Source organism: Talpa occidentalis, unplaced genomic scaffold (assembly GCF_014898055.3).
Source record: "Talpa occidentalis isolate TD23 unplaced genomic scaffold, MPIMG_talOcc4v2.1 talOcc4.7, whole genome shotgun sequence".
In the NCBI taxonomy this organism is placed as follows: Eukaryota; Metazoa; Chordata; class Mammalia; order Eulipotyphla; family Talpidae; genus Talpa; species Talpa occidentalis.
This window is the reverse complement of record NW_023605083.1, coordinates 117,516,227-117,534,972: the sequence shown is the minus strand read 5'-3', so window position 1 is coordinate 117,534,972 and position 18,746 is coordinate 117,516,227. Positions and strand designations below refer to the sequence as shown.

At 44.2% G+C, this 18,746-nt stretch overlaps 1 protein-coding gene across 2 annotated transcripts in view; it reads right to left on the bottom strand.

Annotated features, from left to right (window-relative positions):
- SOCS7 (suppressor of cytokine signaling 7) overlaps positions 1-18,210 on the bottom strand; it is a 30,488-nt gene extending 12,278 nt beyond the window's left edge. Inside the window, exons 1-7 of one of the 2 annotated variants that reach the window (XM_037491986.2) lie at positions 17,234-18,210; positions 10,744-10,808; positions 7,638-7,742; positions 7,069-7,170; positions 6,064-6,194; positions 5,393-5,561; positions 2,390-2,518 (exon numbers count right to left, since the gene is read on the bottom strand). In XM_037491986.2, coding sequence (XP_037347883.1) covers positions 2,390-2,518; positions 5,393-5,561; positions 6,064-6,194; positions 7,069-7,170; positions 7,638-7,742; positions 10,744-10,808; positions 17,234-18,210 — 1,678 coding nt within the window. The remainder of the gene's footprint in view (positions 1-2,389; positions 2,519-5,392; positions 5,562-6,063; positions 6,195-7,068; positions 7,171-7,637; positions 7,743-10,743; positions 10,809-17,233) is intronic. The other variant, XM_054688827.1, reaches the window with a different exon arrangement.
- Positions 18,211-18,746: the final 536 nt, after the last annotated feature.

Genomic DNA, 18,746 nt, shown 5'->3' with positions numbered 1-18,746 from the left:
TGAGTTAGAATACCTGGGTGATGAAGGCTGATAAAGTGCCATCTAAATGCTAATGACTACCTCCTTCCTCATGCCAATCTTCTCTGATAAAGTCAACCTCATATAATACCTAGGCCGTTATGATAAACAAAGAGGGCAACAAAGGTAAAGAAGAACACTGGCTTTGCCATCTTTGTCCCAATCCTTCAAAGAGAGTTTACTTATGGTCTAGGGCAAATACTAACTCTGCTTTGCCTTTTCAACTTGATTACAAATTTTAAGTGCAAATACGTATCCTATCTACACCTGTCACATTCATCAAAGTTCTCAGAAAGATACCCTCCACTAATAAACACAATTTTTCTTCTTTAGGTAGATCCACAAGAAAGATACCTACCCTCCTCTAATAAACACAATTTTTCTTCTTTATATAGATTCACAAATCCCAGAAAACTCAATTTCCAATAACAGATTGGTGGTAAATAAAGGACAAGATTTAGAGTTACTAGGGGTCTTGGTTTGAATCCTCATTTCAGTAGTCATCAACTGAGTGTCCTTTATTGAGTAAGTAACTTCACTTTTGAGTCTCAGCTTCAGTCTCCTCACTGGCAAAATGAAAACAGTCTTTTATCTATTTTTTTAAATAGGTCTATCTAATGTATAACTTTGGGGTTGCAGTAAGAAATCAGAGATATTTAAATAAAGAACCTGACAAAGAATCTGGCAAATGACAGGCACTCAACAAATAGTAGCAATTACTACCAGTTCTAGGCCTTAATACTAAGACCCTTAGCTAACATTTTTGCAGACAGGGCATACTTGTAGAATGAATCAGCTATACCTAAAAAGCCCGAGATTCTCTCTAAACTCTACTACAGAATAAATACTGTAATAAAAACTCTACTACAGAATAAATACTGGAATAAATACTCCAGACTCCTCTGAGATTTCCCTGTTTCACTCTCAGAGCTGATTACCCTGCCCTTGCTGACCTCTGCCATGTCTATAGCTCTTGCCTTTATTTTTCAACATGTCCCCTCTTTGAGGCTATGAGCATACTGAGGGCAGAGATGTGGTTTATTTTTGAAAACTGTTTGTTAAATAAATAGCTAGGGCCTCCCCGGTGGTGCAGCGGGTTGAGCGCCGCACTGTGAAGTTGTCTGCAGCTTCTGCAGCGCGGGTTCGATTCCCAGCCGGCCAGGGAGATTCCCACATGGCGTGGCAGACCTCTCCTGCCTCGCCCACTGCTCCCCTCAGCAGTGTCTTCAGTCTGTCTGCGTGTTTTGTTCCCCGCTCTGTCTCTGGTGAATTCTCTCACCCTCCCGCACCTCTGGTCTGTACCCCAGTTCTTGTATAAATAAATCTTTAAAAAAAAAATAGCTGTCAAAAAAAGTCATGAACTTTAAAAATTGCTAAGCTGAATCAATCCTGTGAGATTTTAACTTTCCCCTTTACCCAAGTCAACTGCATGAGACCCAACTGTGTTGACAGCACTGAGGCAAATACTAAATGAAGTGAGAATTAATACAGTTTGCACCCTGTCATGCCTTATTTAAATCACCAAGATTATAAAACACATTCCGGTAACCTGGCTCAACTCTGTTACTGATGTTCTGCCTGAGGCTTCCCTGCAACTTCATTTTTAGAGTAGGCGGATGGCATCTTGTTTAAGAATCTTCATTTGATTCAATGGGAAAGCATGAAGTTCTCATTTTAAGTTCTGTTTGTATCTTACAAATTCTTCAATTAATGTGCTTATCATTTTGCCTTTGCCAACACTAAATGTTAATTTCTCCACACCATCCCTTTTGGTCCCCTTAACAGACAATGTATAGGTATATCCCTAGTTAGTGGGCAGGAAAATTATGTAACCACAAGAAAGAGTTGCTCCCCAACTGAAAGAAGGTTTTGTAGTCAACACTGACAGGGATACAAGATATAACAAAAAGTATTTAATTGTTTATAAAAAGGTTAGTATGAAATGAAAATCCATGTAGACTGCTGTTGAATTCAACATCCTTGACACTCACCATTGCCCTCCTAGTGAGCACTGTAATCTTCCCTACTACTGAGAGCACTAACCTCTCTGTTTCAATGTAAGCAAGTGATACATGGATTAGGAAAAAGAAGCCACTCTGAACATTAAATATTCACATGATGCCTAGACATCAAAGGCAAGATCAATTTTTTCATTCATGTGGTCAAAAAAAAGATTACTTCTCAGTAAAGTGAGAGATTTATGTACAAGGGTAGGGGACTAACCATTATATTCTAGGAATACAGAGTCAGGAAGAAACAGCCTCAAGTAAATGTGGCTTTTGGGGTTGGAGAGTATAGGAAGAATGCATTTTGATACTATACTGGATATACCCAAGTAAGTTAATTAATATAACCAGAATTACAGCCTTACCTGGAACCCTGGATCTCAAGAAATAGAGAAACTTCCCATTCTTGGAGTGCATGATGGCTCTCTTAATGAATTCCACCACTGACTGACAACGATCCTCAAACTTAGGATGACACCACAGACTGAAGGTTCCTGCCGTGAAAATTAAGGAGAGGTAAAAATATAAAATTTATATCTGGGAAGCTGGTTTGAACATTTTAATGGTTCTTACTTTGGGGAGAGTGGTTTGTGGACAAGCTGAGTCAGACAAAGGTCTCTGAAGCTACCTGTTCCTGCTTGTTCCACAATTAATGAAAAAAAAAAAAAAGATGTTGTTTTTAATAAGACATAAACTAGGTCTTATTAGGCTTTTGTTAATAATAAATCAAATCAGAAAAGATATGAAAAGATTTTATCAAGTATGAACACTGACCCTTAAATCATAGACCATAAGTCTGATCATAACAAAAGCAAGTTTAAATGACATCCCCTCAGGAAGATCAAAGTCTGCTAGTGTTTGTGGAATAATGGAGGAAAACAGAATGCAGTTCTGTGGTCTCAATCATTCACGGGTATGTTAGGCACACAAAAAAAATCTAATCCTAAATCCCATGCCCCAACATAATACAAAGATCCCAACCCAAACCTAGAATACCACAGGCAAAAAGTAATCTTAACTTCCATGACTTAAAAAAAAAACAAACTCAAAACTCCAAAGGGGGCCTCCCCGGTGGCGCAGCGGTTGAGCGCTGGGTTGCGAAGCTGCCTCGGCCTCTGCAGTGCCGGTTCGATCCCCGGCTGCTCCCCGGCCACCGGAGGAGGGTCCCACGTGGCGCGCAGACCTCTCCTGCCGCCCGCTGCTCCCCTCAGCAGTGTACTTCGGTCCTTCTGCCTGCTCTGCTCCCCGCTCTGGCTCTGGTGAATTCTCTCACCCTCCCGCACTTCTGACTGTACCCAGTGCATGTATAAACAAAAACAAAAACAAACAAGCAAATAAATAAATAAAACATGCCTCTATTTAAAAAAAAAAAAAAAAAAAAAAACTCCAAAGGAATCAACCACAAAAAAGATACTAATCAGTCAAGAGAACTGCAGATCTGAATCTCTCTAGCTACTCTTACAGTATCACTTATAAAGATGAAGACAAATGTTCCATTACAAACTGGTAACTGAAAGAGCTGCAAGACTTCTATTAAAAATTCCACTTATCCAAGGAAGAAAAGTCCCTTTGAACAAAAAGTAATCAGAGAACCATTTGAAAAAGCTCTTTCATTCCTGGCATCTCACCTATCAGGAACTCAGAGGTCAAGCATTTATTCATCATTCCCAGGGCCTAGTCATTTATCATCTTAATAGGTTTATAAAAATACTTCACCCTAAAATGATTTGTTTTGTATTTGTTTGATTTTTGCTTTTAGGAATAGGAGGGAAATAGACAACAGTCTATCTGAGATTTATCTAATAAATTCTCAAGTCTTTGAACTGAAGCTCCTTTCTTTTCATGCATCTCTAAGACAGCGGTAAGAGCAGAGAAACTATGGACACAGCTCTGCTGACCTAACAGCTACCTCCTGCTTCACAATAAAAGCAAACCAAATAAATCCAGCAGACCATGGTTAAGAATAGAAAATAAATGGTGGTGTCTGAGAAAAGCATGTAAGAGACTCTTGAGATGATATGTCTAATGTAGTTCATTTACACTTGAACACAAGTAGGGAGAGTGTAAGGGGTGGGAAGGTTAAGTCCCTGAAACTCCACAAAGTTCCCAACACCTTTTTTACTTGCAGTATATGCAGATGTTTTGACAAAGGATGTATTATCCAGCCCTACCGCCAATGACCATCATAAGCTTCTGGCCCACGTCAAACACAGAATGTCCCAATGCAAAGTCAGTCCCAACAGCAGAGTTTAACAAGTCAGCTGCTAGACAGGAGTGGAACATTAAGCACAACCTAACCATAACAGAGGAGGTACCACCAGGGAGGCAGGCAGAGAGTCTAAAGTATGTTAATTCCATAATCTCTCAGAGTTCTGATGAATATTTCCTAAGAGACCAGCTGACTAAAAGAAGAAAATATTACCATGTTGTCTGGCAGTAAGAGCTGCTGTGACTGTCAGGCAAAGAAATTCAGAATAGAGGACCTCTGGTAGCGTAGGGGTTAAGTCTCAATGCTATCACTGCGATGGCCCACAGCAAATGCCTGAGTTCAATCCCCGGCCAGGGAGCTATCCCACATGGCGCAGCAGACCTCTACTATCTCACCCGCTGCTCCCCTTAGCAGTGGATTTCAGTAAATCCACTCTGTCTCTGGTGAGTCCTTTTACCCCTGCACCTCTGGCCTATACCCCAGCTCTTCTATGCGAACATAAATCTTTTTAAAAATAAAAAATAGGGCCTCCCTGGTAGCGCAGGGGTTAAGTCTCAGCACCACTAAGCTATCGCCAGCCACTGTGACATCAATTCCATCCCCGGCCAGAGAGCTAGCCCACATGGCGCAACAGACCTCTCCTGCCTCGCTGGCTGCACCCCTCAGCAGTGTACATCAGTAGATCCACCTGTTCTGCTCCCCACTCTGGTGAATCCTTTTACCCCCTGCACCTCTGGCCTGCACCCCAGTTCTTGTATGCATAAATAGATAAAAAATAAATCTTTAAAAGAAATTAAAACGTTAAAAAAAAAAAAAGAAAAATTCAGAATAGAAGCATCACAGGACCACACTAGATTCTCCAATTTGTGTGTATCACTTAACAGAAAATATCTTTAGATAGTAAGTCTAATTATGAATAAAGCATGGGAGTGGTTCTAGGTTAATTCTTCTTCCTACCAAGAGAGTTTTACTGGCTTTGCTCTGTTCTTCGATATTTCTTCTAGTGACTGAAACCAATGCCCAACACTCAACTGACTCTATGAGATCTTTCCCCCTATTTTAAATTCCATCTCTATCAATCCTTCCTCACAAAGTCAGACAGCAAAGCTAGAGAAAGGCAGTGGGAGGTTGGGTTTTCTTCCAATACAGCACCTCTTACCTCTGTAGTGTTCCATTCTAGTGTGGTGGGTAATACCCTGTGATCGGAAACTGAGGCTCAGGATGTAACGAGGATCAGAGCTGTCCCGTACCAGGAAAGAGCCATCTGGCTTCCCTTTTAACTTCATCTCTGCATCTTCCCAATTCATTGGCCCCCAATACCAACCACACTATCAACGACAAGTAGTGTTCAAACAGTTAACAGAATAGAGAAATATCAATGTTTTTAACATCATCTATCTTACCACAAAAGAACACCCTTCCTTCCCCATTCTCCAAAACATTTCAATAGGTTAAAAGCTGCTAAGAGTGTCTCAACTGTTATCAGTGAACATCAGGTTTATTACACTTTCTAGCTCTCCAAAGTTAACAGACCAATAATACAATTTCATTAGCAAGACCCTACAAAGAAGAGACGAGGGAACTGAGTCAAGTTGTCTATCAGTTTCAGCTTAGATGATGTAAACATTTCTCTACAACCTTCATCACATTCAGATTTTCCCTCCAACATTTGAGTTTTAAGATATCCCTTGAGGAATTAATAATAGTAGCATACTGTTTTGGCTCTGTAAACACAGAGGCATGGAACTTCCTCTGTAAATAAAAGAAAAGCCCAGTATGGAATTAGGAGAGTGGAAGAGAAGGCCAGTGCCAGTCTTCAGGAAGACCTACCTTCTCCAACTCTCGAAGGCTGGCTGCAAAGCTGCTTGAGTCGGGCCGGTAGAGGGGACACTGCAGGTGCTGTGGGGGCTGGCTGTGCAGGGATTCAGCTGCTCGGATAGGAGTAATCCGGGGAAATGCATCTGTAGGGCAAGAGAGTGGTGGTCACCTGCTTACCTTCATTGCTCCCAACTGCAAATAGACCCTCCCCCAAAACAGAGATGCTAACTGAAGAGGGGCAAGGCATTAGAAGCTAAGCTGGAAAGGGTGGAAGCCAAAGCAGTGGGAAAGAGCTTGATGGGCTAGAACAAAAAGCTGTGTGGGCTCGTGTAAGCTGTGAAGGATGGGTGGGGGCATTTAACCCCAGGAAGGGGGTAGGGGTGCTGCTCACTAACCTGACTAAGGTGACTACTTCAGGGGCTTCACCAGCCTAGAGCGATGCCAACTTCTCCCACCTCGAGGTGAAGTGCCGGTAAAGCAGCCTTGGAAATAGTGACTCGTTTACTTGCCCAGGAAGAGTAACGATTTTGCCAGGCAAGTAGAAAAGAATGCCGATTTCATTCATTTTATTCCTTGGGTACTGGAGGCTGGCAAAGCAGGTATGGGCTACTAAATTCTTGGTACTTATTTACAAGGCTGCAGTAAATACTAAAAGCTTAGAAAAACCACAGAACTTTGAAAACCAGCAACATATTAAACCTCCTTACTATCCTGAAATTGAGGCAATTTCTTTAAGTGACATCTACTCAAGGGTTGCAAAAACAGTTTCATAGAAAATATATGAAAAATTCAGCTCTTCATCAGATTTAATTCATGTCTCTTTATCACATTTACCTCCAGAAAGAAAACAGGTTAGAAAAAACAGTTCTTGGTTTTATTTCCAAGAAGTTCTGATTTAGCCAAGGGGATAAGATTTAATGTTTCTCATAAATTCTGTTATTTACATAAATAGATTTCTCCCATCCTTCAAAAGTTTGCCACTTGTACTCCCAAGTCTTGCCTCTAAGCTAAGCTAACCTGGGGCATGGGGTGGAGGAGGCGGAGGTAGGGGGAAAGACTGCAGGGAAGACCCCATCGGAGCCACAAGGACAGATGTAGGCAGCGTCCCACTGATATCATCTAGAAGAGAGAACAAAGGCAAGAGGTTCAGAAATATGAGCACAGAATGCACAAGGTAAGGTAGTAGAGAGGGAAAAGATCATCAGGCTGCCCTCGGGGGCAAGATGGCCTGACCTTCACCCTGTTTTTTCACATAGTGGGCAACAATCATCTTAATCTGTTTTGTTTTGCTTGGAAGTAGGAAAGTAAGGATACTCCTGGAACAGCCAACTAGCAGCGGATTCAGGGTCAGATCAGTATAGATCTAATGAACATATGGACAGTAAATACTATAGCATGCAGGTAAGAGACCCATGTAACCACTTAGGGAGGTAACAGGGGTGCTGAGAAAGGGACAGGAAATAATCGTACATTAGAAACAATCACTAGAAGCTCTGGAGCTTATCTGGCTCCTGGCAAAGAATAACAGGTCCCTAGAGTTCACCCTCCCAGTATGGCAACAAAGCAGAGAAGGAAGAGGATTGTACCTAGGAGGCTGAGGCTTCTTCTCGGAGGAGGAGGGGGAGTTGGAGGGTGTGGAGAGGTCAAGCCCCGCTGAGAGATGTCCACATCCACAAGCGACACTGTTTCACCTGGGGGATTCGCAGAGCAAGCACATTATAGAAGCACCTTGTCCAAAACTAAGGCCAGAGCAACGAGCAAGCAAGAGACTAGAAGCCCATGGTTTTCAAAAAGCTCAAAATCCAACGCTCCCTAGGAATGGATTCACCCCTGAAAACCAGGGAAGTCAATTTTAAATTTTTTCATTTCTTTGCCCCATTTATTGTCTGGGATTGACAATGGAAGAGCCAACTAATTGTACTTCTGTCACTGATAATATAATCTTGAACAAGCAGTCTTTTTTTGGGTATTTTTTAATTGAAGATTTGATACTTGTATATACAGCAAAATGATCAGTCACCTCTGTAAGTCTAGTTAATATTCACCACCAGAGAAAAAATTTTTTTGTGATGAGAACTTTTAGGATCAACTCTCTTTAGCAACTTTCAAATATGCAATAAAGTATTATTAACTAGTCACCATCCTGTACATTACATCAAAGGAGTCTTCTTTTACTAAATGGAACCCACACCATTTCATTTTACAGGCTTATATACCAATTTCCGTCTCAGGGAGCCAGGAAAGTAGCCTATTACAAGCCCAAATGGACATGGAAAGTAAGTGTCAGAGAAATGTAAGAACTGCATGTTTAGCTGCATGCAGATAAAGGTCCCAATGTCAGTCCCAACTTCTTCCTAAATGATTTCCACATCTAGATTTTTCCAAATTATTCATTCATAAAAAAACCCAATCATTTTAGATATCAATTAATTCCTATTAGCTGAGGCTACAAAGGTTGAAAAGCACATTTACAAGTCTAATAATTGGTACTTCCACAGTCAGTTAAAAGTCAGGTAAGCTTAGAAGAAACTTCTCAGTAGCAACTCAGTGGGGGATGGCATACTTTCCAATATGCCATGCAGCTCTTTTCTCTGTCACATATATACTCCTTGCCACCCAACCCCATTAACTCTCAAGCAGATGAAGGGTGTATTATTAATAAAGGTTGACAGCCAAAAATAGGTTTGTTTGGGTAGGCCTGATCTACAGGTCAGGACTTAGGAATTCTCTATTTGGGCCACTACAGTGTTACTTCCAACACCATTTTCTTACTTTCCATGTTAAGAATTTTCACATTTTCAGGTAAGAAAATAAAGTAACCAATATCTCCAAAATGCTAGGAATTAGGCTTTCAGAATCTAATACATTTTTTTTAAAGATTTATTTATTTATGCATATGAGAGCTGGAGTACAGGCCAGAATTGTGGGAGGTGAGAGGGGAACAGAACAGAGTGGGGAACAGAACAGGCAGGCTGACCAAAGTACACTGCTGAACGGAGCAGCAGGTAAGTCAGGGGAGGTCTGCTATGCCATGTGGGTTGCTCACTGGCCGGCAGGGAATCAAACTCATGCTGCAGAGGCTGCGGACAGCTTCACAGGTTGCATCTTAACCCCCTGCACCAGGGAGGCCCTCTAATACAGTTTTGTACAAAGGTCTTGAACACTAGCTTCTAAAAGTCATCAGTGAAGTTCTAGGAAGCTGGTGCCAGACTCATCACATCATACAACTTGGTGACTAAACCCAGAGCAATGCAATGAGACCAGCCAGTGTTTCCTCAAAAGCCACAAGGGTCTCGATTGAAGGTCTAATACTGAACCTGAAACTACAAAGTGGATGTTACTTACTTTTAAAAAGGAAACAAGTACTAACTAGAAAGACATGCTGCTACCTGGTAAGATTCCTTAATTCTGGGCTTGGGGTTAAGAATAGAGACACATGGCCTCCCTGGTGGCACAAGGGGTTAAGTCTCAGCACTGTTAAGCTATCAGCAGCCACTGCAGCATGAGTTCGATCCCAGGCCAGGAGCTGACCCACATGGTGCACCCGCTGTCTCACCCGCTGTCTCACCCGCTGCTTCCCTCAGCAGTGTATTTCAGTAGATCTACCCGTTCTGTTCCCCCACTCTGTCTCTGGTGAATTATCTCACACCCCCTGGCCTATAAGCCTGCTCTTGTGTGCATAAACAAATAAAATAAATCTAAAAAAAAAAGAACAGAAACACCCCTCTCCCTTCTCTACTTATGCCTATTATACTGGTTCTAACAGCTCATGGCAGTGTACGTAGTAATGGGGAGAGAGGGGGTTACAACGGCATGCTCAACATCTTCCTAGAAATGTCCATTCCCAAATCACGATTCTTCCAATCATTTTTTTGGCCACCAGGGAGGCCCCTCCTCCAATCATTTTTTTTTTTAAAGGGGACATAATATCCTAGTTTGAAATCAGTAATTTTTTTAAGGCTTTTCAGCACAACCAATGTGTATTCAGTTTCTGACACTGGAGCTAGCGTTGTAAAGACCTTCTTTCTACATCTACAGGCAAGAGTCTCACATATGACTGACATAACAAAAGGTCTCACTCTCTGAAACAAAGTTTCCCATTAAAGGAGAAGGCAGTTGCCCAAAGGATAGTTAAAGGCTTTTCCTGCTTTAGCAACTGTGTTCCCCACTACAAGAGACTTAAATTAGACACCATGAAAAACTAACAGCTGCAAGAACTGCTAACCCCTAAAATGGGTAAGACGAGAGTTCATGTAATCCCCTTAACCCAATGTCTTTAAAAATAGAACAGATAATCATGAATGTTTATTAGATAATCCATGAACTCCCTTGGAAGTAGGGACAGGAATAGTAGGACATCTAGAGAGTTCCTTATGTACTGTGAGCCTATAAATTTGTAATTCCTACTTTTGATTTATATGTGATGACCCTGAACTGAAGCACTGCATTACTGTTAGGGCCACCTAATTACCAGCAAGTCATCTCCACTTCAAAGTATAAAGCATCCAAAGGCAAGAACACATTCCACACCATAAAAATAGCCTCTCCCCAAATCCAGCAGGCATGGAATGAAGAAAGTAACTGCAGGCATGCTGAAGCTCTCTCTGTGGTGCATCTGCAAGTGTTTCCTGACAGGTCTCGGAACACTCCAGCTTTCAGATGTCAGAAGAAAAAGAAAGAGATCACCCTTACCTGTGAACAGGGGGCTGAAGGAGACCGGAGAAAAGGCACTTTGAGTTCTTGTCAACCTGGGTTTCCTAGGGGGTGAGAAAACACACAGATTAAGGGAAGGGTGGGGGATGAACACATGCATTTAAATCACTATAACACTCAGTTTCAGATACACTGGGGAAAAAACCCTTGTTATTGTCAGCAACACTTTTGTAATAAAGCCTAAAATTTAAAGGGGGAGAATGAAATAATTAGGCAATTCCTTAAATAGATTTGGCTACAGAATTCACCAGCCTACAAAGTAATGAGAAATCCCTTTGGATCGTTCTATATTCAGCACATTAAAAGAGTAAAATACCTTGGGTGGTAATTAGCAAGTCCATTTCTAGAGGAAGGAAGTCAGATGCAGAGTTGATTTTTGTATGGGAGCCAAGAAAAAGACTCTTGACCTGAACAGGTGCCATCTCAGAGCAACAGCTCTCCCATTGGGCCTGCCCCCGAGGAGCAGGACACCTGACAGTGAACCAGGGGATGTATTCGGACTTGAGAACAGCCCTACAGGATGCATCAGCAATCTTCAACCACTAAGACCTCTGCACAGCTGGGTCAAGGACATGAGCTAAGAGAGGACTCTCCTCAATTTAGAGGCTCTGCCTAAAAACCAAAAAAGATTGTCCCTTCCCTCCTCTGAGCTGCCAGTCATAGAGCCTGTGACATATTCTTGATGCTGCTCTAGGGAACCATCTTGAAAACCTGGATCTAGTGGAGACATGTACCAGATACACTAAAGGCAACTTCACTGTGTAACAATTTCAACTTGCTTTTCATTGAAAAATGCAAGAAATACAAAAGATTTGGACAAAGACTTTCTGGATAGAAATGTGCTAGGCTCAAAAAACTCACCTCATGAAGATGGAAGTAACTGCAAGGAAAAGAATTTGTGTAGGTGAAAACATGCTGTATCTTGATTGTGGAAGAGGTTGTGATGACTTTATACATTTGTCAAAATAGAACTAGACACCAAAAAGATTCTGAATTGTAGACAGTATATAAATTACACCTCAATAAACCAGACTTTAAATAAATTTTTCAACTATCAGCTGTACCAATGGAGAGGGGGAGAGTCAAGAAAATCCAAAATAAAATCCTATTTAAAAATATTTGACTTAGGAAGATTTTTATGCATTTATGTTTTAATATAAAGTTTGATTCTCAGGATTTACTGCAAAGAAAATTTCAAAACCATGCCCTGAAGACCTTACTCAGAAATGGCTGAGTCACTGGGTTGCCTCTCACATGCCCGCTGCAACCCCTCTGTGCTGAGAGTCGGGAAGTCTGATGAGGGTGATGACTGTGAATGCTCTGCCCCAGCACACACAGGAGAGGTGATTGCATCAAAACAAAACACAAAAACACAAGTCCCATTTATAAAAGTTTCTCATGACAGTCTGTAGCTTTGTTCTATCACTTCCAAGTGCTGGAATGGAAAGTATATTCCACTGGACATGAACTTTAAGACCGAAAAGTTTCCAAGCTGATTTTTATTTGATTAATTGTGGATATAACATTAAAACTCAGCAAGTAGAAACCTAAAGCACTGGCCTTTCAAAAGGTTTATACCTCAGCCATTTGGCCGTTTGCCTCTTTTCAAAGGAAGCTGCATTACTCTGCCATCTGCCCAAGCTAGGGACGAGTCTCTTCAGTGCCAAGCACTGAAGAACGGCAGTTCCCAAATGCACACATCTTGCGGAGGCCTTCTCGCTCCAGCTCATCTTCTCCCCCGCCCCCGGCATTTTGAAGAAGAAAATCATAGTTTCTAGGATCTAGAAAAAGAAATACATTGGACTCTAAACCCAGGCAGAGCCATCTCAGAAACCTGGGATGATTTCTTCCAGCAAATAAGTGAGGCCTAAGAGCTAGGAGCTTGGAGAGGTAGAAGGTCTAAGAGGCTGAAGGCTAATAATAAATATGAGTTCTTCCTTCTCTCTTTAGGGAGATACTGTCTAACTGAAAATCCAAAGCAGTTTCTGTCTCAAGGATCCCGAGAGCATTCTAATGGCAGTCATTCATGGAAAGACCAATCTAGACAACTATAAAAAAGAAAAAGCAAGGGAATGACTAACATAAAATTGAGGATGGTGGTTACTGGGAGAGGGAGGCAATATAATCAGGAAGCAACACACAGGGGTCTCCAAAGGTACCAAGAGCAGTCTATTTGTTAAGCTTAGAGACGGGTTCCTAGGTATGCATTTCATTATTATACTATATACACATTATATATCTCCTTTTGTATACATGAATATTTAAAATGACAAAAGTCCATTCTAAGCTGGGTGTATTGTTGTTTTTTGTAGAGCAGCAAACGCTTCCATACTACATTCCTGTGTTATTTTATTCCTCCCCAGACCATCTTTACATTAGGGTGTAAATAGGGTGTAAAGTTATGCCACTATAACTTTGCCAATGGGCCACTTGCATCTCAGCAGCAGAGAGACATGAGAGATGGGGTGGTATAGGATTTGGTGGGCTATGCCTCAGGTCACAAAAGAGGATAGGGACAGCAAAAGGCCTTGAGCAAATGTCTTCCTTGAAGTTAGCAGTCCTTTGTGTCAGTTACGCATTGCTTGTGCTGCAGGTTAATAAAAAGACATAATGCCTCTGTCCATTGCCACTCTGCAAATTACTCATCTGGCAACAGATCTACGGGATTAAGAAGTTAAAAACATTAGATTAGACAGGCCAATAAGACATGGAATAAACACTGGCCATTTTTCAAACTCCTTGAAACCTAAAATATAAACAATGAAATAGTAATGTCATCCATCTCTTGTCCATAAATCTCATTACTGACATCCTATAGACTTACACGTGTCCTTTACTAAAATAACCTCAAATTTAGGATGTCCAAATATCAGGTTTTGCAGCCCTAATGTACCTCTGCCCCTACTAAAGCACACAGTGCCAATTCAGCCAGCCTGTGCCATTTCCAACACGTCATAAGCCAGTGTCTGTTCATGTGCTACAGGCACAAAAACCATGTGTTCGTTTTTAGTTCCAATACACAGACATCTGTGCAGCAAGGTCAGATCCAAAACTCCATCATAAACCAACTAAAGAATCTATAGAGGGAACTTCCAGGGAAAAGCCAAGAAGTATAATCCAAGGTCTAAAACTTTAGGAATGATGTTAGTAGGGGGAAATGTAAAGAAGGGAAAGACACAAGACCCAAATGGACAGACAGAGATTGCTGTAGCCAGGTTGCTCATTCCAAAAGAGAGCTGCCAACCACAACCACTTTGTGGAAAATAGTTAAAAAGTTCAACACAGTATAGACCCAAAACCCAAACATAAAGTCAGAACTTCCTCACCACACCATAAAATGTTCTCAGTGTGTTATCCTATTTCTCAAAAAGACCCCCTTAGACCTGAAGACCCAAGGAAACAGAGAAAGGGTTTCTCATATCTGCCAGGTCTGTCCACAACAGCAGGGTTCCAAAACGACGCCAAAGCAGCCTGCCTCTTTCCAGAACTATATCCTTTTTTCCCAAATAGATAGGAAACCACTACAGAACTGTTTTCCATTTTTCCACTTCACACTATGAATACAGCCAGTAATGGCCCTAAACAGTTAACCTGAAAGAAACACACCTTGAATAATGAACAAAGTACTCCCAACCAAGTATGCGATTTCCTGATAATTCAAAACAATCACATCAAATGCTATATCTCACCAAATACAAAGGAAGACAATCAGCTCAACATACATGAAACAGACAAGGGAATGTCACTAGTTTTCCTGAAATAGCAATCCTACATTACATGAGGCCCAAAGGCATCAAGCCCAGCTCTTTAAATTCCAACATATGTGTTACAAAGCCTAGCCCAATTCTCCAGAACAGAAATCTGACTAGTTGGTGGGCCCATTTCTTCTTTAACTTGAAGAGTTCTCTAAGCTAATTCAAGTAGACTAGAGACTCCATATATATCTAGTCAGGTCCACTTGGCAGACTCTAAAGCATTTGAAGTTTTGCATAATGTTAAAATGTGGGAACTGTTAAGTCTTATAAAATGACTGTAGGAAGTAATTTCTAGCATAGCTGTGGGAAAGGTAGATGTTGAGAAGAGTAAGAGAATCATGCCCAGAGGTTCCTATAAAAGCCCCCAATTATACAGCAAATACTGCAGAGACCCATAATTAATTCCAACAACGAGGAGGAAGACATATACCTTCTAGCAAAAGACTGGCATTTCTCACGGCTAGAAGCCTTGAGTCCGCTCCATCAAAACAAGAGAACAAGCTAAAAATCCAAACTCATCCTTCCTCCTAACTTACTTAGAAGGTATAGATCTACAGAAATCACAACTACTCTGGCCAGACTTACCAAGTTTCTCACAATTGCAAGGCTGCCAACAAGACTGGCACATAGTAAGCTGTGGAAAAGCTAACAAGCAAATCTAACAGCACAAATCCTAAGCACAAAAATACCAGTTCAGTCTTATTACTTCTCCAAAAGCACAAAATATTCCATTTCAATTTCACTTGACTTCACTCCATTCCCACAAGGACAGGAACATGACAGGAACCACTCCCATTTTACAGATGAAAAAAAGGAGGGGGGGGCAAGAAGATGACAAATTTGGCCTGTGTCCCATGGCTGATGTTGGTGTTCTAAATGGAACCTAGATTTTCACATTCTCTGTACAACATGCTCCCTGCTAACTGCAGTCAACCAAACGTTCATATACAAATACCAAGCTCTTCTCTAATTCATCAGAAAAAGCCCTTGGACCAAAAAATGTAATTCTCCAGTGCCCTGAACTAAGCTTCTTTGCAGAGCTACAGCCCAATTTGCTCTGCAGCAGAAATCTGTATTGTGCTTAGTGTGAGGGCTGGTGACAGAGCAGCCAATGACCATTAAATTCTGCTTCCAAAGGCAAAAAACCGTATAATGTTATATGCCTTTTCCTCTTCCTAATCTATTAGACGTACCAGCTAATTTCACGCCACACCTCATATTTGGCGTCTCTGGAATCCGAGACCAAGTCCTGGTCAATACAAACAAAGGCGAGACAGACCACAAGAAAATTAGCAATCTATCCTATGTCATTACCCACAGTTTCAGTCCTGCCCTTCCTCATCTGATGAAAATTTCATCTGTAATGGTAAGTGGAGCATCAAATGCAGAGCCTACTACCAAAAAAAGCTGTTTCAGCAGTCACACGCTTTCTAAGACCTAAACTCCCAGTTTCATTCATTGGGAGGCAAATGCAAAAACAGGCCTACCTGCAGAAGTAACAGGCATCAACCCACTGGTTTCTTAGTGAGTTTGGGTTTTTAGGCTGATCTTCAAGGTGAGTCCCCGGTACAGCTGTTCAGAAAGGCCACAAAGTCAAACTGACCCCACACTTTCCTCTTGGAGTAACCAAAACAGAATTCTATGGATGGGTGGCTCCCCATCCAGGTCATACTTCAGAATTTACTGGGGAGCTTTTTAAAACTTCAAATTCTTGGACCCTCAGAATCACTTTTTTTTTTCCAAAAGCTCCCACATGATTCTGGTACGCACTGAAGTTCTCAATTTATTTGCCCACCTGCTCTTCAGCCTTGGGTTAGGGCTGCCAGTATCTCAAGGATCCATCACTTGTGCCACATCAAAATCAATTCCAAATTTTCTACCCATTCAATGGTACAAAGCACAATGGCAGTTCCCACAGGAAAGTCACTGACACAAAAATCAAGAGCTTTGTAAACCAGTATTACAGATCTAACACTGGATGTCAGAGAGCATACCCCACCCCCCTTCACCCCTAGAAATGCAGGAAAATGTCAATGTCTAGGTTTGGAAATTTTCATCAGTAGGCCTAGAGTTCATGCACCAAAGTCTATTGCTCATACTAAGCATTCTCACATGGGTTTGACTGAAAGCAAAGCTAGTTTCCATTCTCACAGGCAGTGATCAGCACGCAGAACTGAGATAAGTATATCTAAGCACCAAATCATCAGGAAAGCATTAAAACTCAGAACAGAGATGCTCAACTGACTGTGGGCCTACAACTGCACAAGTCTGTCACATCACTTATATGCACAATTGTTAAGGAAGTGGGGTGCTGATATACAGAAAAAAATTATAAGCATGATGGTCAAGATGTAACACCAACTTTTTGCTTGCCCCAAAGGCCAAACATTTCCAACAACCTCCCTGCCAAGGATAATGGCAGGCTGACACCTTGGAAAAACTTTAAAAGCTGGGCCAAGGTGGAGGAGGGGCTAATTTAAAATCATTTCCCAACTAGAAAGCTGTTAACCAGTGGAGAAATAAGAAGGGGAGTGAACCTTTAGAGAAAGCTGTTCCCCCAATAAGCTCTGACCCAATGAGCCATGTCACCACCTTTAGCCCCAAGTCTCTTTCTCTTCATGAAGCCCACACAAGAATTGTCGGGATCGTGTTAGCAGAGGAATAAATGAGAAATGTACAAGAAGTTTTTTGGTCAGGCCCCTAGCCGGTCTCACCTCCCCGCGTCCAGCTCCCGGCCCGCAGAGCCTCCCATATCCGTCAGGCTCGCAGCTGAAGCAGCCAGCTCTCCAGAAGGCCTCTTGCCGGCCCCATCCACACCGCCGGAGGAGCCACCGTTGCAGCTCTTCGTGCGAAAGAGGCGACTGAGTCGGATTTTGAGGGAGCCCTTCCGAGAAGGGCCCGCCAGAGGCCGGAGGGGCGCGGGAGGAGGCGGGGGCGGGGGCGGTTGCTGCTGCTGCTGCTCGGCTCTACTCAAGCGCCCTGGGGGAACCAAGTCCTGCAGCGGGAAGGGCACCGGGGGTAATTCAGGGCCTGGGGGCTGCAGCAGGAGCCGGCCACCCACTCCTCCTCCGCGGCCCGGGCTGCTGAGCTCCTCTTCCGAGCAGCTGTTAGTCTCCAGGCTCTCGGCCTCCGACTCCAAGCCCTCCAAAACCAGCAGTGCGTCGCTCGTTTCCGTGGGGTCCTCGCCGGCCTGCCGGGCGGCAGCAGGCGGCTGGGGCTGCGGAGGGGGTGGCTGCGGGGGGCACGGGCACGGGCAGCAACCCCCACCGACCGTCTTGATCCCTGGCCCCGCCGGCTGCCTGAGCCCCAAAGCCGCCAACTGCGCCTCCAGTCCAGCCGCCGGGCCCCAGGTCCGCTCCAGCGCCAGCCCCGGCGGCAGGGCCTTGGGGTCCAGGGCACAACGGTGCCGGGGACACAGCAGTTCCGAGGGTCCGGGCTCCGGGGCCGCCTCCGCGTCCTCCTCCTCGGGCGGCCGGCCCACGTTGCGGAACACCATCAGCTGCGGCGGCCGGGAACCCCGCGGGCCGGGCCGCGCAAGGAAGGGTGGCGGCGGGGGGCCATGGCCCGGGGGCGGCGGCGGCGGCGGGCCTGGCTCGGGGGCCGCCTCTCCATAGCCGAGCAGGCGGCTCAGGACGCGGTACGAAGCGGCCGCCGCCGCCGCCTCGCCATCCCGGAGCTCGGCCCCCTGCATCGGAGAGAGGGAGGGAGGGCGGGCGGCTGGGAGCCGGGCTGGGGTGGGGACTAGGCCGGGCCCCGCCGGAGCCCCGCCCGCCGCGGCCCCCGGAGCGACAGCGCTAACGGCCGCCGCGGCCTCAGCCTCATAGAGAGGGGCGGGGGGGCGCGCGGAGCCCTGCGCGAGCCCAGGTCGCTCGCCGCCGCCGCCGAGGGCCGCCCCCGGATGGCGTCACTTCCGGGAGGCGGACGCCACGCCCCTTTCCCCAGGGCCTGCGGGCGTCGGCTGCTCGGCGCGTGACGTTGCGCGCGGCCCGGACCGCTATTGGCCGGGAGCGGCTCCTCCGCGGGTCGTGGGCCCCTGCCCTCGACCCCTGCTTTTCACTTCCCGGGCGCGCAGACCCAGGCCGCCCCTCCCGGTAAAGGGCAGCGGCCCTGCGACGCCTGGGCGGCTCCTGGCCCAGAGCCGCGGGAGTTCCGCTGGCTGTCTTCCCTTCCGTGCCGCTTTTGGTGTGTCGCCTTGGCCCAGTCATTTCTTCATCGACATCGCTGCTT